Source organism: Phycodurus eques, chromosome 8 (genome assembly GCF_024500275.1).
Source record: "Phycodurus eques isolate BA_2022a chromosome 8, UOR_Pequ_1.1, whole genome shotgun sequence".
In the NCBI taxonomy this organism is placed as follows: domain Eukaryota; kingdom Metazoa; phylum Chordata; class Actinopteri; order Syngnathiformes; family Syngnathidae; genus Phycodurus; species Phycodurus eques.
Genome location: NC_084532.1, coordinates 22,829,036 through 22,852,968, shown reverse-complemented (window position 1 = coordinate 22,852,968; position 23,933 = coordinate 22,829,036). Strand labels below are relative to the sequence as shown.

The 23,933-nt window shown below is 39.9% G+C and overlaps 1 protein-coding gene across 2 annotated transcripts in view; it reads left to right on the top strand.

Annotated features, from left to right (window-relative positions):
* Positions 1 to 23,933, top strand: part of atf6 (activating transcription factor 6) — a 47,811-nt gene that overhangs the window by 22,519 nt on the left and 1,359 nt on the right. For both annotated transcript variants that reach the window (XM_061683408.1, XM_061683407.1), the window contains 7 exons: positions 1,943 to 2,034; positions 3,306 to 3,461; positions 6,189 to 6,284; positions 6,421 to 6,523; positions 7,179 to 7,249; positions 8,753 to 8,864; positions 13,281 to 13,365. In XM_061683408.1, coding sequence (XP_061539392.1) covers positions 1,943 to 2,034; positions 3,306 to 3,461; positions 6,189 to 6,284; positions 6,421 to 6,523; positions 7,179 to 7,249; positions 8,753 to 8,864; positions 13,281 to 13,365 — 715 coding nt within the window. The remainder of the gene's footprint in view (positions 1 to 1,942; positions 2,035 to 3,305; positions 3,462 to 6,188; positions 6,285 to 6,420; positions 6,524 to 7,178; positions 7,250 to 8,752; positions 8,865 to 13,280; positions 13,366 to 23,933) is intronic.

Sequence of the window (23,933 nt, the reverse complement as noted above, 5' to 3'; positions counted from 1 at the left end):
CAGACAAGGCACTGCGACGTCACTTCCGCTGTAGAGCTGATGACAATTTCGCCCAGTCTTATTTGGTTTAAATGTCCGCTTCCATCACATTTTTTAAAAATGATGAAAGATATATATATAATGAGAAAATGCTGTCCTTTCACCGGGTTTGCAAGATTATTTGGGTTGAAAATCCCCAGAAAGTCGTTTTTCAAGCTATTCTAATTAGTCTTTTTCGCCAGGCAGTTGAGACGGACGGATGTCTCATGAATATAATAATATGTAATACATATACGAAAAACAGCTTCCCTCTGATTGGCCGTTGGTGAACGGCGATATCTCAGAACCTGGGCCAAGCATTCATAGTGACCTCGTGTTCATTTCATTTGATGTGGAGGGGTCTTACTGTTACTATCATCGTGAAGCTGGATTCACCAAGCATTAACTTGTTCGGCCACTACTCACAAAACCCAGATGGGATGTGTCATGTGGGTGTAGTAAAAGACAGGAGGATATTTTGAGAAGTGGGTCCCATTCAATCACTATGTCACTGGCTTCATCCGTCACGTACATTTTGGTGACGGTGACAGCTGTTTCATTCACCATTATCCATATAGTAGTATTGTTGTGAAATTCAAAACATATGATTTTTATACACTGTATTTGGGCTGCTGACTCGCTCGCACCAAACCTCGAAATGCACTTCTAGCAGCGTGCGCAAGCTTATTTTATGAAGACACTCCTCCCTGAAATGGGCCCGAACACAGCACACTTCTGGCTCCGAAATGGTTAGGAAGTTCTCGCTCAATAAATTGAAGCCATTTATTCCTCGGCTCACAGGCCGCACAGCCGCGTTGCCACTCAGCAATTTTTCCTAAGATAACTGGGCAGGTATTTTAATATTAATTAACAAACCTACGTCGACAATTTCAAATCCTGTCGTTTCCAAGCAGTTTAGGTGCTCAAAGGCTATATTATATTCAATCAACAGACCGCATAGATGTCAAAATTAAACCAGGTCACAGACTCATTTGCTTTACATGAACCAGTAGAAAAGAGAGGATTTTTATGGAAGGGGACCTTTAATTCTTATTCCTTGAACACAATTTTAATCAGAGTTACGTGTTTTGACTAGTGCTGGCACATACAATGTGTTCTTGCTAAAAAAAAATAAAAATAACAAAATAAGAATCTGAAAAAATAATAATAATAAATAAGTTCCCTTTTAAGTACAAAAGTAAAAATTTTGAAATTATATACAACACCCGTTTTGATAACTTAATACAGCAGAATTTGGTTTAAAAATAATAATAACTTGCCACAGCAGAATTTTATTTTATTCTTTAAACCAAGAGGTACCTAATGTATGCTCAGGCTTTCATGCCATCAAAAACATGCAAGTTAGCAAATGATATCAACTGGGAAATTGCACCTTACTTTCCGCCTTTTTTCAAATTAGACGTGACAATTATTTAATGCAGGTGGTGGTGGTTCGTCATAAATCATTCTTGGAGCAGACAACATCAAATAATTCTTTTAAATAAGGTTGGCATCATTTGGGGAGCATTTTTTTAAAAATCTTTGTGTTGACCACGAATGGATATCTGGATTCTCAAAATCGGTTGTCATCGTTAATGGTCCCTGGCTCATGTCCCTCCATTTCACTGCTGTCCCTGTTTTTCTGCCTTATTCCCTAAGATCTTAATCAGTGATTCAATAACATCTTGTATTTACATTGTGTTGTCATCAGCGGAGGATGAAGAAAAGAAAACAAAAAAATAACTAGGCTGAGTAGAAAGGTCAATTATCAATTTGTTCAAATGTACGGAGTAAAAGTAAAAAGTAGTCAGAAAAATAAAGACAAGTAAAATACAGATACCTGAATTTTTTTTTGTACTTTGTTGCTTCCAAAATGGCATCATAAATAAATAAAATGTCCCCCCACCCCCTTCCCTCCCTGCAGAATACTGTGCTTAAGGCAACGGCCCCTAAGAGACGAGCTGTGTGCCTCATGGTGGTCTTGGTCTTCCTCGTGCTCAGTGTCGGCCCAATAAGGTAAAACTGGAATAGACCTTTTCGGGTCTCTCTTTATTTTAAGAAAAATTGTTGTCAGTTACTGTAGGAGCAATAATTCCGCTATGTTTATTTTATGGTGGGCTCACTAGGGGAAATAATGGGAATCCCGATGATTCACTGTGGGACTCCTGCCTGCCATGTAAGACATTTATCCAAAGGCTAATTAAAAACAGTTTTATTTCCTGTTGAATTGGTCTGGTCGCTGAAAGCAGTAGAGTTTGTCAAATCACTGGCCAACTGAGTTTGCCAAGACTTTTTCGTAATTGCATTAAAGCCGTTGATGCAGACAATGTGCTGCAATGAATCCATGAACTGTAAGAATTTAGTGGTCCATACTGTAGTTGTCCTTGTCTTAGGATGAGTAAGACCATTCTCATCTGAAGGAAATAAATGATCATTTAGTCATCTTTGCAATTATTCCTCTGATGTTCGTGCCAGAGTTTATAGGACTTTCTGACTAATACCTGAATAAACCTTAGAACAACCCTACTGTGGTTTAGTAGGATGTAAACATTTACCCCTTGTGAACGTTACAACCAAACAAGTCACGCTCCAGGTGTGACTTAAAATACATATGCGATCGGTCCTTTTCATCTCAGCTTTTACTGTTACCACGTCTGACAAATTAAGACAGGCTATATAAAAGAGCTTCATTCGGCCCGGTTTGAAAACGCGAGGATTTTGTAATCCAACTGTAACAACAGATTCTCTGATGTCATGTTATAAAAATGTTTGCTTTCTCCTGGGGAAAACGTCCTCCACAAGGGATGCGAATTGGATTTGTTGACTTTGATAAGCTTTACTCTGCTCGGAATGTGCACTGGATCTGAGATTTAGCTGTGCAGCGCTTAGATATAAAACTTTTTAAATGGTTTTGTTGCTTTTGTGGTGTGCTCTGTGGCTGAGGTCAGCTGTGATTGTCAGTACCTGCTTCCCCCTGTGTGTTTTTACAGAATAGAAAATGAGAAAATATGCCCTCTTTACATGCCAAATTCCTTTTTGAAATGTGAAATGAAAATGCCACCTGGTGTGTTGTAAAAGCATGGAAGGACACTGCGTGTGCTAGTCGCTGTGCTTTGGATCGCACGGGCTAGATCAGAGTTCACTGTTGGGCTTTGCGGCTTAAAACAAAAAAAGAAACTCCCTGTGTGCACAGGATGAGGGCCACTTGGAATTTCCTTTCTCTTTTCCACCGTCCAAGTGTCCTAATTTCTCCTTTCTCTTTTTCTCCCCACGTCTGCCCTCATCAGTCAGCTTCAGGGCAACTCTGGTCCTGGGCTGGAGCTTGTGCCCGTGCAACACAGTAGACACCTGTTGGGTTTCTCCCCGGAAACAGACAGCAAGGTCGTGACGGGCACCGAGCCCCTTGGAAATGGCCGCAATGGCCGCGTCGAGGTGGCCGACAGGTAACGTGCTCAACACCCAGCATGACGTTGATTCCACGGCTCAGGATGCACCTGTGCTTGGGGCCTACCATGAACTCATACCAGCTCATTACGACATGTGTAAACATGACCGCAAGGGGCTCTCCAACTCTTATCCAAATGTCTGCCTTCAAATATACCTCAAGTTGTGCTTTGAGTAACAATGTGGGAAATTTGGGTCAGGCCATGTTTGACATCCAGTTTTATATCACTAGTAACAGCTTATTTTTCCAAGAGCTTATATATTTTTCTTTCTATTTTAAAAGCAATTGTGGCCCATCAGTCTCATTTCTAAATTGCAGAAATAACATTCGTAATTGGTACATTACCTGCACCTCCGTGACCTGAAAATGATGTTTTGCAAGGTGGTTAAAGTCCACAGCATTGGCAGCCTGTGTTTTGTCAGATTAACATCTGCGCTATGTCACTTGTTATTGCAAGTAGTAGTATCAGCTTTCCTTGCAGCATGAAACCAATGTAAGGAGGAAGGAATACATTAGCATTTTCAAAAGGGGGTGATGATTGGGGGAGGATAATGCAACCTAATCTGGGGGTCTGCCTGAATAGGAAGCTGTGGATGCAGAAAGGTTAATATAGGCCCCTCAGCAAGAGGTATGATCAGGCCCCTGTGGTCTGACATCTCACAGACTTTTTTCCAGGATCTTGAGAGATGGGTGAGGTTTAGTCACCATAATGGGTGAGGTTTAGTCACCATAATGGGTGAGGTTTAGTCACAATAACACCATAATAGCTTGAACTCTCAGCTTGTCCCCAACATCCTAAATCAAAGTCAAGAGACTTCCTTGACACCAATTACTGCTATCCTATTAGCCAGGGATTTGTAGCATCTTATGGCAGAAAGAACACAAACAAATCACCACCTGAAGCGCCCGGGGAGCATTTCGGGGTATCAGTGTCTTGCTCAAGTACACCACACCCATGAGTCCGGGGAATGTTGGAGGATGGTCCAGTCGGGGTCTTGAACCTAGGTCCCCCACGATGGCAGGCGATTATCTTAACCATTGGGCCACGGCTGCCCATATATTAACAAAAAATACATTTGATAAATAGTAACTATAGCGTTACTTACAAAAACTGTTAAATATAAATTACTAATTACTAGTGGATAAATTAACATTTAACACCACTTTTACCTGTCCTGAAGACACTTGATGGCATATGGAAGACGGGAGGAGGGGAGAGAGTGAGAGAGAGCCATTTTCATATTTTTACTGAGTTCTTTCTTGAATTCTATCATGTCTCACCTTCTATGTCAAATGGCTGGCACTTGGAACTTTCTGTTGTACAATAATCACTCACTATTTCGCAGTTAATTTATTGCGGCTTCAGTGGATTGCAGACCATTTGCACTCACATTCACACCTCACATTCACACCTACGGGAAATTTAGAGTCTTCAATTAACCTACCATGCATGTTTTTGGGATGTGGGAGGAAACCAGAGTACCCGGAGAAAACCCACGCTGGCACGGGGAGTACATGAAAACTCCACAGAGGCGGGGCTGGGATTTGAACCTCGGTCCTCAGAACTGTGAGGCAGATGCGCTAACCAGTCGTTCACCGTGCCGCCTATATATATATATATATATATATATATATATATATATATATTTAAATTTAAATATCAAAAAATTTATCGCTACATAGCGGATTTCATTTACTGTGAGGGGTTTCTGGAATGTAACCCCTGCAATAAACAAGGGTTTACTGTATTGTGTAAAAAGAGTTCGACAGACGGCAGCATATATTCTACAATGCAATGTTTTATTACAATGAAAAACCTCGCCGTCTGCTTGACAACACCATTTGGACAGGTTGGGGAAGCCTCGGTGTAATATCCTGTCAAATATGCGGCCAAAATAAAAGCACGCCAGTGTAACTGTTTTATCACACTGTATTTGGCCCTATGGTTCCTGTTGTTTAGCAGTCGCACTCAAAACTATTTTGTACTTGTTTATTGAGTGCAGCTGTTAAATGAGCCATCATTTGGCCCAAGAAAATGTGATGAAACTGGGGGATTATTATTATACTGCATGCTTTTATTTTGACTTTGTAAATGATGTATGAAAACTGTGACAACATTTTGATAAAAAATGTCATCGAAAACCGAAAAGTACTAGGACATATAAAAATGGAGGCTCCACTCTATGGGTAAATTGAATAAAGTTTTGTCACGGCATAAATTCAACTCGTTAATCAGGATCCCACTGTAATAATGTCGAATGTGTGCGTAGTATTGTTCAATTCAATTTGATCAGCAATATGCCAGCATCATGTTTCTCTTCACGTTACCATATGCTTAACCTATAGAGTGGCAGAAGTCTTACGTCTTGACACATGGCAACCATCAAAATTTAATCAATATATTAAAAACAAAAATAAACTCAATAAAGTCACACTTGTGCCCAGATTGAAACCAAGGCGGTTTGTCTTTGGCATTCCTTTCATCCATGACTTTTCTTTTGCCCGCTCGTCATGGGTTTTTGACTGCAGGCGCAAGGCAGGCGGCCACATTGGCGCTCCCCTTGCACCGAAAGCACATTCTTAATGAGAAGAAAATTTTTAACAGATTCTTAAAGCAAATGTGAAATTCTCACGTGCACATTTCCTAGCCTTTCAACAAGTTGCATCTCATCAATCTCTCATCAATGTTCTCTTGGCCTCTTGTCATCTGATTGTGGTGTTGCAGTACTGAGGACAAGGCCCTGATGGTGGTGAAGGAGCTTAACTTCCTCAGGCCACCTCCCCCCTGCCTGCCGCCTGTTAATAGGACCAAATGTATTGAGTGAGTATTAAAATCCTTCACTCTTGACATGCTATTTTCACTTGCCCTCAATAGATCATAAATGGATCAAGCTCTCGCTCAGATTTAGGTACATAAAAGAATTTGCTTTTAAATGTGTGTTGACTTTGATCGACAGGCTGGCCCATGAGTTGAGGGGGTGGGTCCACCGTCATGACGTGCAGCTGACCAAATCCAGGCGCATGAGTAACAGCCACCTCAGACCCTCCCGGAACATTCTGGCAAGTCCCATCAGCTCATGCTGTAAAACGTTTTGCCATGTTAACCTCTCAAAAACTATTTCGGAGTAAATCTTTGCAATCGGTTTCATTATGAAGGGCTTTGTTTGGCAAATCAAAGCCTCTCTTTTCACCACCGATTCACTTCCCCACACACCTCCTCCGTTGTGGTCCTCTCATTCCTACTTTTTGAGATGGATTTAATCCGGCAACCATGAGAAAGTAAATACAACAGTCGGGGGAGATCTTAGGAATTAGTGCCTCTAAGAGTGATATTTTTCTTCATTAAAAGACACATTACAATTTTTTTCCTCTTTACTGGGAGGGGTTGCACAGATTAATGCCATTTCCATTCTTTTCAATGCATAAAGATGATTACGAGCGTGGTCACGGAATGAATTAAACTCTTTTCTCAAGGCGCCACTTTACTGTTGCAGCTTACCCTGGGATTGTAACACTACTTCAGATCTTAACATGGCCAAAATGGTACAACTATCTTTATTTTGAAAAGATGTGATTGAGGGGAAAAAAAGACGTTTCCTGAAAAATTAGCCGACCCAACCATTAGACTTAATCGGTAGGTTGGAATTTGTCAGCCAATGTTATTGTTGTTAATGGGTGGTACTATACTGAGACCATGCTCTATATTTTCCAACAGAAAACTGAACATAAGGATGCCGAGAGCTCCCAGATTGTGACTGTTCCATACGCTAAAACTGCCAAAGAAAAGTGAGTAATGGCATGATATCATTTATTTTCACAAAGGTTTATTTTTATTATACTAGCAAAGTATGCTTAGTGTTAAAAAAAAAAAAAATGCAGCAAGGAGCAAATTGTGTATTCTGTTCTAGGCTTCCCCCATAGTTAATAAAGTTTAATTTCCTTTTACGTCACTACAATTTATATAGCTCAACAGCAGTAGAGTTGCATTCGTCAGCTAAGCACTAACAAGTCTTATTTGGAACACAATATGAGCAGTGTCCTTGCAGGTCCACAATAATGCTTTTCTCCTTAAGCCAGTATACCATTGACTTGATTTTGAATCATATTGTTGCTTTACAAGGCTTTGATAGACAAATAAGTACAACTTATTTGTGGCCTGGCATTAATTACATGCCCAGCAGAAGAATAAATAATGCACCTGAAAAATTTTACATGAAACCTAAGACGGTTGTTTTTTGGAGGTTACGGTCACACAAATGTTCTGCCGTCCCCTTCTATGCGACACCATTTCGTAAAGCAGCCGTTCATATAATGGCATTTGACTTAAGTGGCTCTTTAAATGGAACCATAATAGGAGGTCAAATTTCTTCTCCTTTTTTGGAAAATATCCCCCCCCCTCTTGCTTTTTAAAGTTTAATGAAGCACAGATTGTAAAGGATGACCCTAGTACTTGACTTCAGAGTTTTGGCTCTCAGAATCTTTTCTGCTGAGCTGCACTCACATCAGACAGATGGAGTCAATAGGTTTTGTTGGCCCCCTATAGTTTTTTTTCCTTTCCGTGGCTAGGAAATGTGAAGGACAAAAGGGAAACAGTTTTAACAGGTCCAGCGGTCTAGGTTCAAGTATGACTTTTTTTTTCTCTATTCATATCGTACGCAGAGGAGTTTGCAGATTTGCATGAGGAAAAAAAAAACACTGTGTAGGCAGTTGAATTCATTGAGTGATCTCTAGCCAGGATTGTATAAGTAATCCTCGCAATGCCAATTTTCCCTTTAGGTTTCAATTTTTTGACTACCAATTAACATTTGAAATGAAAAGACCAAAGTTAATTCAAATCTAAGGAGCATCAAAAAAATCTGTTGTATTTTCACTCAGTGGAGGCGCCTCTTCATCACTCAGCCACCCAATTAGTTTAGTTAGTATGTATCTGTACATGTGGCGGACACATCGCCAAACATAATTAAACACAAATACTGAATATTTATGAGTAATAAAATATTTAACATGATTTTGTGTTGCCATGTTTCTGATCTTGGTCATCACTTTAAGGTAGCGGTTAGCACGTCTGCCTTACAGTTCTGAGGTTTGGGTTTTGAATCCCTCCTCCTCCTCTATGGAGTTTGCATCTTCTCCTCGTGCTTTCGTCGGTTTTCACTGGGTGCTGGCTTCCTCACATTTTCCAAAAACATTATATTAGGTTCATTGAAGACTGAAAATTGTCCATAAGTGGACAGATGATTGCTGTGATTTGTGTTGTCATTTTTCTGAAGTCATATTTTTGTTCTTAAGGACCACTGGCAGCGAGCTACAGGTGTACTACAGAACCCCTCACACGTACAGTGACTTCCTTGCCGAGATAAACCGGCGAGGTGACACGTTCTACGTCGTGTCTTTCCGCAGGGTAAGTTTGGATTTGTAGCCTCACAAAACCAAATCTGACATTGACACTCATTATGTAAAAATAAGGTTTCACAGCTCGACACTGATTAACTGCCAGATGCTTTTAAATTCAGGTTTTCCTGTAAGCTGTCCATAAAGTAAATAGGAAAATAGGGCCTTATGAATGAATCATAAATAGTGTGTAATAGGTCTGTTCCTGACCATAAAAATTTAATGTGAGTCCACCGCGGCGGATCGGATAATGTGCACACACCCAATGGTGTGCCTACCCCTTTCCAGTCCTTTTTTCTCAGCCCATTTACAATCACGAGGTGCATGTTTTAGGGTTGTATGCACAACTGCATGTCATTTCTCATCTTCTCTGCCTTACTTCATTAGGCTTCTTTACCTCAGTTGAGACACAGGGCCTGTTTTTGATTTTGTCTTGCCTGACATGATTAATGACTGGACATCACTTTCAATAAAGGGTCTTTGATCACTTTGGGTTTTAATGCTGCCCTTTCTTCCCAGAAGGATAGTCATAGAGACACCAACATAACGTTGTGCTAAAAAAATATAACAGGTTTCCTTTACTTGTCATTTCCTCACTATGGTATTTCATTTTAAAGGACCTTTTGGTGTCTTGATGGTCCATATTTCACTAACATGTTGTCTTAAGTTTTTATTTTTTTATTTTAAACTTGTCATCATTTCTAATAATATCAATCAGTTCTGGAGCAATTGGTAAATAACTAATTACACTTGGAACGCCCATTCTCGTGGCCAAAATCGAGACGTGTGACGTCAAGAGCCAGAATTGAAGACCAAACTGGAAAAAGGAATGTACTTTACTATAAAGTGGCAGTATTTACTCATATTTTATATATCGTCACTGTTGGGCGGAATCCCCCCACCTCCAAAATGGCAACTTTTCAGGAAAAAAAAAAAAAGGCCCCTTGCTTGAGTGTCCAAAGACCGCTTTGTTCAAGTTGGTAATATACATTATATTGCTATCATATACCGTTGCACTCTCACAAGAACAACCGCTAATTTAAAATGCTACGAAAAATGCTCAAGTGTTACAGTGTCATTCATTAAAATGGTACGAACATGGCAGTCAGCCGTGGCCATCAAAGTCCGCAGAAGTCACACGACGCCACCACAGTACAAAAAGCCATGAAAGCAAATGCTCGTGTCACGTCATCCATGCAATGAACACATTGAGCTGACGAAACACATTGAGCTGACGAAATGCCGTCTATAGGCGGAAATTAATCTGCACTTACCCCATGAGGCATTTTGACAATTGATTTTAACAAAAGAAGCCTAAAAAAAATGTATTACTGTCACAATTTTCACTCGTAAATGTCTAAAATGCACCTGACGTCACAGGCTGATGTCATTTTCGACCGAAATGTGGGTGGGCCAAAATCTGGCTGAAAATCAAATATCAGAAAAAAAATCCTAAAATTACTACTGAGTCTATTTTGAGGGGAATCTTTTATTGTATTTATTTATTTTTTTAAATGTCCCCACATATCATTTGTAAGTCCAGAACTATGGAGTAAGTGCCAAATGTTCACAGCGTTAGAGATGTCCATTAAGTGTTTTGATGACACATAACAGCCCTCTCAAGCTCCAGAATATTTTGAAACAAAAACATACATTCGGTTTCTAGTCTGTAACCAAGGAGTTCACATTGGTGAGGGCCTCTTAGTCTGCATGGTGACAACCGGGACAAAGGTGTCCTCAAGTTGAGAGACTCCTCTGGTCAAATAGCTGCTTTTCAATCAGCTTTTGTTGTTTAAGCAGTAGTGGGGGTTTTGTGCTGAATATAGGTTTGAATCTTAAGGCACATTCACGTGATATGTTTCTCTTGTCTGTAAAAAAAAAAAAAAAAAAAAAAAAAAAAAACGAAATGATACATCATGTATTGGCACATTTGGTCCTGGTTCACTTTGCATTCACACTGACATTTTTAAGAGTTACCCAATAAAACAGTGTTTCATTGATGTTGAAACGTAGCTGGAGACAAATTCCTTGTGTGTTTTTGGACATACTTGGCAAATAAAGATGATTCTGAGATTTTATGGCATGTGAAACGTAACCAGTAATAGTTCTGTTGAATTGGGGAAACGGTCACTCGACAGCGCCCGAGGCTGAAGTCTCTCTGGCAAAACAACATATAGATTGTGTAAGCAAAGCGAGATTAATAAAAATAACAGTAGCCAGCAGAATGTATCTCAATGTAACAGAGTAAAATTATTTTTTTTCTTAAAAGAACATACTCAACTGCAAGTAAAATGTGTGTTGCATTAAAACCACGATATATCACCCCAAAATTACTGGAGTAAACGTAACTGATTAAGTGTCGTGCATTACTACCCACCTCTCATGGTTATCGATACAATGTCACGCTTTTAATATGATGAGCCACACTTTTTATATCAGCACTCTGTTACTTGTTGTGGCAACTTTAATTTGTGAGAATCTGTTTTCTCGTGGAAGTTTTATTTGGATGTTTTTGTTTCGTGTTTATTTTGGGTCCAGGATCCACAGATTTTTGGTGAATGTTTGGGGGCTTTTTTTCCACTGTATGATGTGATTACAAGACTAGCCAAGGCTCTGGATTGAATTTGGCTTTTGAACGCGATCATTATTAATTTTGACTTTTGTCTTGTGAATAGTTGATACCTTTTTGCCCTCCCTAGCATTTTCAGCTCATTGTTCATGTTGTTCTGACCCGATCCTGTGGAACCCCAGAGCACATGAAGCCATTGGCAGATAAACAAGCACCTGCAGCCTTTGTTTGAGCGTGAAATGAGCTGAGGTGATGGAAAATTTACTTCTCAGCAAGGCCAGAATATTTAAAGTACTCATACTTCTTATGTTATGGCACCTGCAGCTTTATGGAAGAGTGTATTGGGGTGACGTGGTGTAAACACTCACTCGAGGGTCTTATCCATAATGTTTCAAAGAAAATGTACCTGTTGTCATGGATCGTGAAGCTCTTCTGTCAGTTAGTCGAGCTGAAAGTCCCTTGATAATTAGCAGCAATGTACACAATGTTTTCTCACACTGTAAAGAACCTTCCCATTTTGAGGCATTTATTACTCCCATTGATGGCTTCCAACTTTTTCTTAGTGCCTTGCATTGCCACAAGTATGTATGTCAGACTGCAAACTTTTAACGACATATTTGCGCAAACCACTCTTAATTAGAGTGATAAAAGTGATTGACAGTGCACTGAACACATTATATTTGTGTGCAAAAATTAGGGCAGTTTCTAACTAACGTATACCCTTACTATTAATTTTAATGCAGTAGAATTGCCAGTTGTAACAATCTAAAGGTCTCCCGAAGTGAAATTCAATGTCATGGAAAGCCCTGAGTTGTTGTGGCACATCTCGCAAATCTGAAAATTTCATAAAACCTAAAGCATATCTTGCGTGACTTGAGCTCAATGAGCATCTAAAGCAGTGGTTCTGAAACTTTCTACACAAAGTACCACCGAAAACAAATACTAAAAAAGTACTACCATCATGACTAACATTCAAATACAGTAGCTTAGTAGGCCTAAGTATTCATCAAAAAGAAGACTAATGAGAGGTTTTGTTCCTAAAACGTATGTTTAATATTGTAAACCACTGTAACATTATGCCCAGTTTGAACATTAACATTGCACTTAAATGTAGGGGGGGGAATGTTTTACCTAAAATGAGCAATGGCCAGTCAAAGAATAAAAACAGAATTGTTTTATTTATTTTTTTAAACAACCTGCATGTATAGCAGGGTCTTGTTAGAATGTTACTTAAAACATTGTATGTTCAGCTAAAGGTTTGATTCTGGCCAAAGTTTGACTTATGTGGGAAATACGGTTTTGAAATGAAAGAACATATAATGCCTCGTGTTTGTGTGAGGCTATACTAAAAGCCAAGCTTATTTATGAGTGAGAGATGATTCATTTGTCACAAATTTCATGTTTGATGTGGATTTCATATCCTGGTCTTCATATTTGGGCTTGTTGACAAGCATAAGTGGTTTTGGCGCACACTATATAAAAAACTGTGTCCCTTAATCCTCATACTGATCTCATAGTCGCACGGGTGTTTGCACAAATGCACTTACATTCAGCTGCAGGAAATGTTTAAAAGGATGCACTCAGATTAAATTCTTACCTCCCATCTCAGAGTACTATTATGAATCACTTCACCATTTTTGTCTCTTGGGAATGAAGGACACAAAAACACAAAAGTGCTTTGCAAAAACGAGTTTGATTATAGGCTGCAGTGTGGAAATTGGCCTCAGTTTGTGACATTTCTAAGAAATTAACACTATTGACCACAGCGATCTTTTCAGCACCCTAAAATGAGAAGCCTCAAATTTATACATATACCAGTTGAATACTTTTCCATAACCTTTTTGTGTTGGTTCTCAGGATCATCTCCTACTTCCTGCCACCAACCACAATAAAGGAAGTCGCCCTAAGATGTCTGTGGTGTTGCCTGCCATGAACATAAACGGTAAGGACTCTTCACAACAGTTGTGGAAGTGCATCAATCAACACTTCTCACATTCAAGGCGAGCTGGGAGCTCAGGAGCACGACACATGAATACATTACTTGTACTTTTTAACACTTACAATGAAAAACATCCACGACCCGAACAGAAAACTTCGAGCATGAGTGTTGCCTGTTGCAATCTAATATCATTGTTAAATTTTTACCAAAAATATCTTACAACTGGAGTCCTCACTGCCCTTTGTCACGTCCCTGAGCCTGTACTTCTCTCCGCTGAATTTAGCAGAGCTGCAACGTGGCTCCACAGACACTGTCCAAACCACATACAGGCACAAAGATTTGAGGGAAAAAAAAAAAAAAAAGCTTTTTCAGTGTTGTGATTTCCTTTTGGCGGTGGCTTTGCAAATGTTGTACTTGAAATAATTTAACAGATGCCAGGGCTGACATGTTTATATAATAATGATAGTACTAAAAGAAATCTAAAACGCATGAAAACAATAGTTTTGAAGAAAGCAAAAATCTAAACTGTAGGCAGCGTTTCCCAGTGCACCACAAAAAACTTGACATAACTTGAGGAATTTGACGTATCGAAGCAAGGAATTCCATCCTTTACCTTTTCCACTTCACAGCACCTAATCGGCTTAACATGGATTCACTGTTGAAGTTTTGCTAACTTTGAGGATACACAGCTGGGAAAAAAAAGACAAGAAAATATATTATATAATAAGGACACACACGAACAAACAACAATTCAGCACACCTATGGAGAATTTAGTCTTCAAAGGACCTAGCATGCATGTTTTTGGAATGTAGGAGACTGTCAGAGTACCCAGAGAAAACTAATGCAAGCAATGTTAATTGGGTTTGTTTGCACCATAAAGTAATGCATTTTAGTTTTGAGATTTGCAAAACCGCATTCTCAGGATTACATTACATCTTTGTTTTTTGTTGTTGAGAACTTATTTTTTTAGTCAATTTAGCTTACCTAAAGCACCTATAAAACCCATTCAAAAATATGTCCATTATAATGAAGTTTATACCGCGATATATACCGTTCCCGTGAAGGGATGCAATTTATACAGTGAAATGAATTTTAGGTCATATCGCCCAAACCATACTCCACAGTCTCAACTTAGTCGCAGCGGACTGTTGTCTTGGGTTTTAATGAAAAAAACAAAATGCACAGGCTAAAGTTAGATCACCCTGTTGCTCTGGATTCTGCACTATTCTACTCCACAATCCACTTTGCTGCAGCGGCCTGTTTTCTTGGCTAAAAAGGACAAAAATTAATACACATGCTAATGTTAACAAACGTTTGCTGTTTCTTTCTTGTTTGTTAGAGGGTCTCTTTCTAACTGATTATGTGTTCGGTGCAGAGGGGTTTTCACATTTTCCCGTTGTACTATTTGGAGGTGGAAAATTGACCACCCCAAACCAAGCAGAAAAGTTGCATTAGGTTGCAAGTAATAGAGTGCAAGCTCACTTATCTTATCTAATCTAGCATGGCGGCTCTGGGCCATCACTGGTGGATACCAGCGACTTTTCCTTAAGCCTGTTGGAAAGACAAACTGGTGGATGAGAGGTAAACCCCCACGGTGTCTGTTACACTTAGGTCACCATTTGGCCGTCACCAGTCTTGTGAATCATTCAAGGTTGCATATGTTTTATTTCTGAGTTCATATTCTGAGTTCATAAAGTTTTTCTCTAAGATTTGTTGCATCATTTCCAATGCATGTCAGTCGAGACTGAAAGAAGTCGTTGTATTGCACACATTCTGTTACCTTCCTCTTATCTTTCTCAATGGCAGGCGGCCAATAGCATATTTGCTCTATTTTGTATAAGCCAACAGAAAGGAATGAATCATATTGCGTCTACTCAGCAAGGAAGACTTGCCTATTGGGAAATGAGTTGACTCCCCCGCCTTTTGTAAGGGAGTTGTTGGGATGAAGAGTGATGAAGATAAATATTATTTTTTGTTGGTTCTTTTCAAGGAGGTATATTAAGGTCTTTGTCAGTCACATGGCAGTCAATTGTGAAATCCTAGACCTCATTTTTTAGCTATTTGATGAAATGAAGGCCCAAACAAAGGTGCCATTCAGGATGACATCTAAAGGTTTGGAGCAGTTCTCTTCACAAAAGAAAAGAATACAGATTTTGCATAATATTCACACATTCATCCAGTGTGCTTTCTTTTTCAAGTCTTTTCCCCGAAGATCTCAAAGAAAGCCAGGCCGAACGTTTTGCCTCTCGTTGACGAGGGTGATGACTTCGACACCAGGTTTAACTTAACACAAATGCAAGCGCAGCAGCTGCTGCTCCAGATGCCACAAGGCTAGAAACCAAAAGTGTGATGGTGACTCTTTGGTATGGCTCCACCTTCTCTCCTCTATGTGAGGAAAGTAGACTTTTAGATTTTCCCCGGTTTTTTTAAACTTCCAAGCGATTCAATGCAACTGGTTGAGCGACACTGTCCTCTTATTGGAGCATGATTATTCCGTGGTGGAAGCTAATTTTTTCCAGCTCCCTGTTGAGGAATGCCGTTCACTTCCAGTTCACTAAATTATTTTCATCTGGATGTGGACAAATTTAATGTGCAGTGATCTTTTGGTTAACAGCTGAACACAATATCTTCTATAGGCATACACTAGTTTTCTAGTAAAGTTACTTGACCTTTTGGCATCTCCCCGAAGTTGTATCAGACTGAGCAGTGGCTCCTTATAAGTACTGTGTGTTTATTTAATGAGCCATAGAGTTTGAAAGTAGCTCAATCAAGTGGAAGTGACATGTTTGGAGGAGAGGAATGTTTGGGCGATGACATCATTTACAGGTGGATCGACCGTGGGAGACGGTCTATTTACTCTTGAGTAAACGTGCTCTGCGGCTAACGGGCAGCAGTCACTGGGGGTTTAAGGTAATAAGGATTTTCCTACTGCTCAATTCTAAACTTTGCATAACCATTACAGCTTTCACCAGCGTGATTGATACTCTCTCATTTTACTTAACCAAGTAAAATGTGCCTTTGTGCCATTTCGTCAGATATTGTATGTACATGGAATGAGATCCGATTCAAGGGAAGTATTACCAATTCTGCCTCAACCCAGATAATTACAATAGACTTTACACCGATTTTATCGAGCTGATCGTTATCGGCCGATATTTAGCATTTTATCCTGATCGGCTTTGTCATAATTCGCCGATCATTGATCGGCTCCGCAAAAGACATTTACTCCGCGTCGCCCGTGACCAGTATATTTGAATCTAAAAGCTCGTTTATTTTTAGCCTTGTCGCGCGTCTTTTGACGTAGTATTGGAAATATCTGATGGCCAATAAAGTTATTTTTTTTTTAAAAACAAAAAAACGTCGGCGGTGTGGAACAGACAACACATCTGAGACAGACAACACGTAATGCCCGGATCAGACTACAAGGAAATTTGCTCTTTCACGATTGCACTATGTCAGACTACTGCAATAAAATCTTGGATTCCGGTCCCACCGCATCCTGTTTTTTACGATCATTGGGCTTTATCTTGTCAACTCAAATGCGACCGGATTCACTCGTTACCCTGGCGACGACGACAAGAGTGGAGCGCGCGCCGACTTTGTATTATAAGGACAAAATGGGGGAAAACGTGTGTTGGTGGTCACCGGTGCTCAGGACAGTTTGTTTAAGGCTTGTTTGAGGTATGTTCACGTACTTTTAATACGATACGGCACACAAGCAAGCAACAAAACGTTATGTAGCCTAGCAAGCTAGTGGTACCACGAACGGTTGGACGTAAACATGCCGCCGTTCTGTCGAATCATGCTCCAAAGCTCCGGTCTGGGTGAAGTAATTTAATTTAAAAACAAAGTAATTTAATTACAGTAAGTTAGCACCCATTATTTCTGTCACATTGTAATGTTGGTTTGACCTGACTGATTAGAATACACGATCCGACTAGAGCAGTGATTTCCAACCTTTATGGAGCCAAGCAACATATTTTACAATTAAACAAATCTCACGGAACACCAACAAACAAAAGTGTCCCAATAATTACTGTATCTACTTCCTGCCATCTATTAGAAGATAATTTATCATTTGTTCTGTCTGTCACTATGCCTCACTGGCATAAATAGATGAACGAAGATACATTATTTATTGTAAATATAATTTTTGGAGCAATTAAGTACACAAGTATATACAGTAAATGAACAGGTCATTTAAATGGACACATTCCCCATCTTGTGATTGGTTATCGTTTTTTTCAACTCGCTGATCGGCCCCAAAAATCGTGATCGTGTAAAGCCTAAATTACAATTGGAAAAAGCTTTTTTTTTTTTTTTTTTGCTCCAGGGTTAAGTCTATCAAACTCCTTCATGGGAATTCACCGGATTGTCTCCAAATTTTAACAAGGGTTCTCAAACCTTTTGGCTTCAGGCTCCATTTTTTTTCTCCAAGGACCCCCAACGGCAATTGAACCATGTGAACTCTTAAATGCCATTGGAAATTTAGGAAGTTATCTACAGTGGGATGAGAAAGTACATACGTTATGCTTTATAAAAATATGAAAACATATAATTGTTTGGTTAGTTTAAGCAGACTGTTTTCTATTCTTATGATTTAGATGAAGTTTACATACTTTTTCCACTGTATTTTTGAGAAACATAATGTTACAATGTTACAATAAACATTTCAATATTTTTAGAGGGAAAAATTTGTAATGTAATTGTAAACTACTTTACAGGATGAAAAGTCGTACTTTCCCTTTCCGTGAAAGTCGCAGTATTATGATATTCAAGTCTTTGACTTTAATTAAATAAGAGAAGTCATATTTGAACAAGTACATTTAAAGAATATGATAGTTCTTCTAATATTCCGCCTTCATTCTCTAAAAAAGGCAACTTTACTCTTTTGAAAAAAAATCTGCCTTTTCTTAAAAACAAAAAAAGGACAATACTTTTCTGGGGCGTTTGGAGGGCGCCTTGTGTTCTAAAAAAGGAAAAGAAGGGACTTAATTCCTGTAATAATACGCCTATAGTTCTTAAAAATTAAAAAGGAATATTCATTTCAGTATTGTTGGATTTATTGATATGTCACAATCATATCAAAGCTTTAAATTCACCCAAAGCTGAGGTAGCTTTCAAATTCAAGCAGGGAATACTAACAAATGGTAACCGCATTAGTGTACAAGTGGTTAGCACATCTATCGCACAGTTCTGAGGTCCAAGGTTGAAATCTCAGGTCCGTCCCCATGTATATGTTGTTATTCGCTGGGTTCTCTAGCTTCCTCATGCATGCATGTTAAGTTCATTGATGACTACATTGTCCATCCGTGTGAGCGTGAATGCTCGTTTGTATGCGTGTGCCCTGCGATTGGGTAGCAACCAGTCCAGGGTGTGTTCCTCCTCTCGTCCACAGTCAGCTGGGATAGGCTCCATAGATGGAAACCATATGAGGTTACTTTCCACACAGACCTCTTTCGGCTTTTTTCTTGTTGTTGTTGTTGTTACATCTGGTGCAACATGGTGTAACACGGCACTGCATCAGGCAAAAAGCTGCTTCTAATACAGTAATGCCTTGACTAACGAGTTTAATTCGTTCCGTGACCACGCTTGCAAAACAAAACACTCATATCTTAAATCATATTTCCCCATTGAAATGGATGGAAATTTCAATATTTTCAGTAAAACACCAACAACAACAAAACGTGTAGTAAGAAAAATAGGACTCTACAGTATTGTACTGTATAAAAATGTACAGAAATAAATTCTTTATATTTATATTTAAATACAATGTAAAGAATTAAACAGTTTTTGCATGATTCATTAATTGTGCGTCTCTTTCTGGTGTGCACGCCATGGCCATCAGGGGCAGTGTAATATAAACATTCGGCATTGTTTTTTTCACAGAGGATAAAGATGTCTGTGAGTATTGTTATATTGTATATCTGCATGTGTTGCTGCGCCGTTTGTGTTCAGATATCCTTTACAATCCTGCGGCATCGATGCTATGCGTTAACCCATCTGTTGTTCATTGTACATTAGCATTTAACCAGCAGACATTCCTAAGGCAAAGTCATGTTGGTGTTTTTAAATACGCAATGTGAAATTCTGTTTTATGTTCAGTTTGACAGTAAACTTCGACTTGGAGTCGTGATTAACAGCTTGACGCCTCGTTTTTTTTAAAAATCTGCTCGCAGCCACAATCTCGCCCTCATATCTCAAATTTATGCTCACAATTCAAAGCAAAAAATGGGCCGAGCGATGGCTCATGTCTCAAAAAGCTCTTAAGTAGAGGTACCACTGTACTTGGCTTCATGAGAAGGGCAAAATATTAGCTCTTATTTTGGATCTCAAGATTATGTATTAGACTTGTACCTAATGACGGCACTGGTTAGTGTATTTATATCCTTTTCTGAGTTTGAAATGTTAGGTCAATGTCAGGTCACTTGTAAACGTTCCTTTCAAAGTTGGAGCCAATGTGGCAGATAACATCCTCTGGAAATTGCTCTCCGGATTACTCCAAGGCATCCTTGCCAGACCTCCAGCTTTTATCAGGCCACAGTAGCTCGCTGTGTCACTGAAATGTTGTGGAACACCTCCAGATGGTATCTGTAAAGGCGAGAAGGAGACCATGCAGAGGCGGGGTGCAGCTTGGGCAGCTTCACCAAAGAGCTTGATGTTGTCTCGTGGTTGTTCCATTGTACTCTTCAGAGTGCTTGTGTAGTTTGGTGAAAGACTGAGGGTTTGACATAAGAGGGAACAAATAAAGACCCTAAAATCGAATGTGATCCTTTAGATCGTAGCCCACAAATTACAGGGTAATTATTAGAATTTCTGGTCTCTTTTAAAGAATAATTATAGGGTAGAGGTAGTTGGGTTTGAAGTCTCAAAACAAAATCAGGAACTGGCATATGGTTGAGGTTGCAGATTCACTCCGTCAACTTAACTTTTTTTACATTTTTTTGGCGCACTCTTTGTGACAGAAAGTCACCCATTCCTTTTCTGAGATCAGTTGTAGTGTAAGTGTGCATGACACTCTTGTAAAACGTTTTGATTGGTTTGATAGATTTGACCCATGTTCTTTGTGGAATCTTCAGAATCCAGGCTATTCAATTGGCAATACATGCGTCTAACATTGTTTTTTAACAGCGTGGTTGTATTTAAAAGTAGAACTATCAAGCTGCCTGGTAGCTGACGCAAATGTAACCGTACTGTGTCACTTACTAACTTTTGGAGTCTTCATTTGATGTGCTTTGAGCCAAAAACACAACTGGACAAACGTGTTTCACCAAATCAGTTTGAAAGTGACTGAGGAGTTAACCAGCGTCATGTTACTTACGGCTCTCATTTCATTGGCCATTTTGTTAGGAATGGCTGCGTAATCTTAATGATATCAAATACAAGTTGCAATAAAATACAATAAAAAGTCTGCCACCTACAACTGTTAGGAGGGCTTGAGGGGGGGGGGAAAAAAAGATCCTTTACAGTAAACCACTGTTTTGCACTGGGAATATGTTCTAGACACACCCGCGTTAGGTAAAAATCCACAATATATAGACCATATAACAAATATTTTATGTAGTTGTACCCCTCCCACATACTCTAAACAAGTGTAAACTTTTTAAAACATGCTTTTTAAATGCATTGTAAACTGTCCACTTACAAAAACTGAGCCTTGTTCTCTTTGTAAGGCATATTTTCTAATCGGTTCATCATACAGTCGTACCTAATGTTGTGGCCGGTGACCATAGATTATCGTATGAATGTGTGATGGCTTGATTCTTGGATTTGCGTATGACAGAAATGTGGTCTTGGCTGAGGTCTGTGCTTTCCTAAGCACATTTTCAGTGGCTGGTGGATTAAAATTCCTAAAGCACCAGTACTGCTTCCCCAAGCAGTTGACTCCATTTCGAGCAGACTCTACAAGCTGGACCAAACTGAGAGCGTTATCTTACATTTCACAGGGATGAGCAGGGTGGAGTTACTTTGAAATAGCCGTAGCGTAACAGATCCTCAGCCTGGATCCCATTCAAAGAGGTCTGCTAAGTGTGTTTCACTGCAGGTCCAAAGGATGAATCTCAGCAGTAGATGAGGTCATAGTCAGGACGGACATCTAATGAAATGAACACCTGCGGAATCTTCCAGGCAGTAGAGGGAGCTCCCATACTGTCCCTCCAAAAGAGAACCCTGTGAAGATCTTGGAGTCTGATGTATTGCACAGGTGGCTGGAAAAATATGGCAGCTTTTACTTGATGTATTTGAAAAGCTTCCTACTGCTTCAGCAGAAACAACTGAATAAGACTTTGTTCCATGGCTGCTGTTACCCTTATAGGGATCGGTCTTGTCTCTTGCAATCTTGCAAAGAAAGTCTGATTTTTAAGTTGTTATCTGTTAATCATAGCTTTGTCGTACAGGGATTGCCTCTCCTGAATCATGCTGATGAATTGGTCTTCACTTTCTTTCATCCAGGAGGCCATGTCGTCAGTTTGCATATGATTAAATGTAAAGAAGGTGGAAAGTTTTCTAACCACGGACAGCTCTATGGTATACCTCTAACTAGTATAGATAGCAAATCAGAAAATGGAGGTACGACACACCTGGGCAACAAAACACACATTACAATACATAGATGGGTTCAAACAAAAGGTTTTATAATTGTGAGATATCTGAGCCAGATGTAATTACCTGGAAATAAAAGCTGTAATGTTGATCTTTTGTCACATTTCCAGCATTTGATGTCTACCACAAAAAGTAAAAGTTGTTTGTTCCAATTCTTTTGGAGCGGAATGTACATCTACCACTACTGCTATCCAAATTAGGATGGATCGAGTAATCCTGAGTGACATTAGTATGAATCTTAATAGAGTCCCGACAGAAAATGATTTTTACAAGCCTGTCTGCTTTTAAAAGGACGTTTGTCTGAGAAAACCACATGCTTGTCTCAAGTTTCAAGATTGGTCAGGTAAGTTATGGTCTCATTCCAAACTGTCTCCTCTTCTGAGCGATAGCTCTGCATCCCCCACTCTCTCTCTCTCTCTCTCTCTCTCTCTCTCTCTCTCTCTCTCTCTCTCTCACTCTCTCGCCGCTTTTTCTTCTCAAATATGCGTGCCCAGCTCTCGTTGAGAGTCGCTTTGTCTCTCTACGAGGGAGAAATCCAGCGTGACTCACCTCTAGGCTCCCATCTGCAAGCAAGCCGGCAGCTGCCTCAAAAAATCCTTTCTCACCCTTTTTTCATCTTAAGGGGTTACAGGATTAGTATTCAACAGGAGCTAAACTGCTAGATGAATTGGAGGAGACACTTTATTTCCACAAATTTCAAACGTCTATATGACATGCATCATGTCAGCATACCCCAAAGATTAAGATCGCCTTCTCTAAACAGCCCTGTTCAGAGCAACCAGTTTTAGGCAGGGTGTCCTGTCTCATGCAAATGAACCACTGCTCACCACGCCTCCCCTTACTGTTGGGTGCAGCAACTCTGCTGCACCCATCCGAATAACACTGCAAATCTGTTTAGCTTTTGGCTTTTTGCACACCACATGGATTCAGTTCCCACTCGGTGACAGTCTTAAGGTTAGAGTGAATGGTTATTTGTCTCTCTTGTGAACTTCAACTGGCAGGTGACCAGTCCAGCGTGATGTCAGCCTTTTGCTTGAAGTCAGGTGGGATAGGGTCCACCTCCCCGAGACCCTGAACAGGATAAGCGGTATAGAAAATGGATGGAGGATTCTGTGTAATCCGGATGTCTCAAGAAAAGAAAATGGCGGCTCTTTGCCTAGTTAGCTACCAAGTGGAGAAACTCGGGAGGGCAGTATTATTTCAGTCTGAAAGGCAAACTGAAGCACACATTTTCTGATATAGGCAGGTGACAAAAAAAGTATAAACGGCATTGAGGAAGTACTGTAATAATAAAACGGTGTCCCGAGGGAAATGACGTACCGTGACGTGGTCAAGAAGGCACTGCGATGGACAGAGCGCGTGACCACGCTAACACAAATCCAAATTGCAGAGGTTCAGTCTACTTCACATCCAAACCAGCGGGAAAAGCCTCCAGGCTACTTCCTGGTCGGCAGCAAAGCGACCATTTCCAAATACGGGCAAGCTTGCACCGATACGCCGTTATCCCTACTCCATGCCCCGCGGTGCAAACCTAGTTCAGTGTGAAAGGCTTTAAATTCAAACACGATGATCACACTCACGCAGGAGCTGCTTTCGGCCAGAGCTCACAGCCGGACACTCGCCGACGTCACATGCTAACCCACCAGGGCCCGCCTCATTATGGCACATAACTAATGTACAGACATGACAATGCGAGCAGTATTTTCAAAGCCTTTTATGCTTGCCATTGTGTGTATTCAAATGTTTACACTATTTTTAAAAAGTGTGTTTTAATAAATGTAATTATTTAAAGCGTGTGGATGGGGTAAAACAAAACCATAGTTTTAGATATGGTCTCTCTATTGTGGGTTTTTCCCTATTATGGGTGGTTCTGAAATGTATGTGTGTAAACTAGTATTCACTGTCCGCAGGCACTCGGAGAGCCAAGTATCTGTATACAAGCAACTAAAATGCCACTTTTCCAGGATGT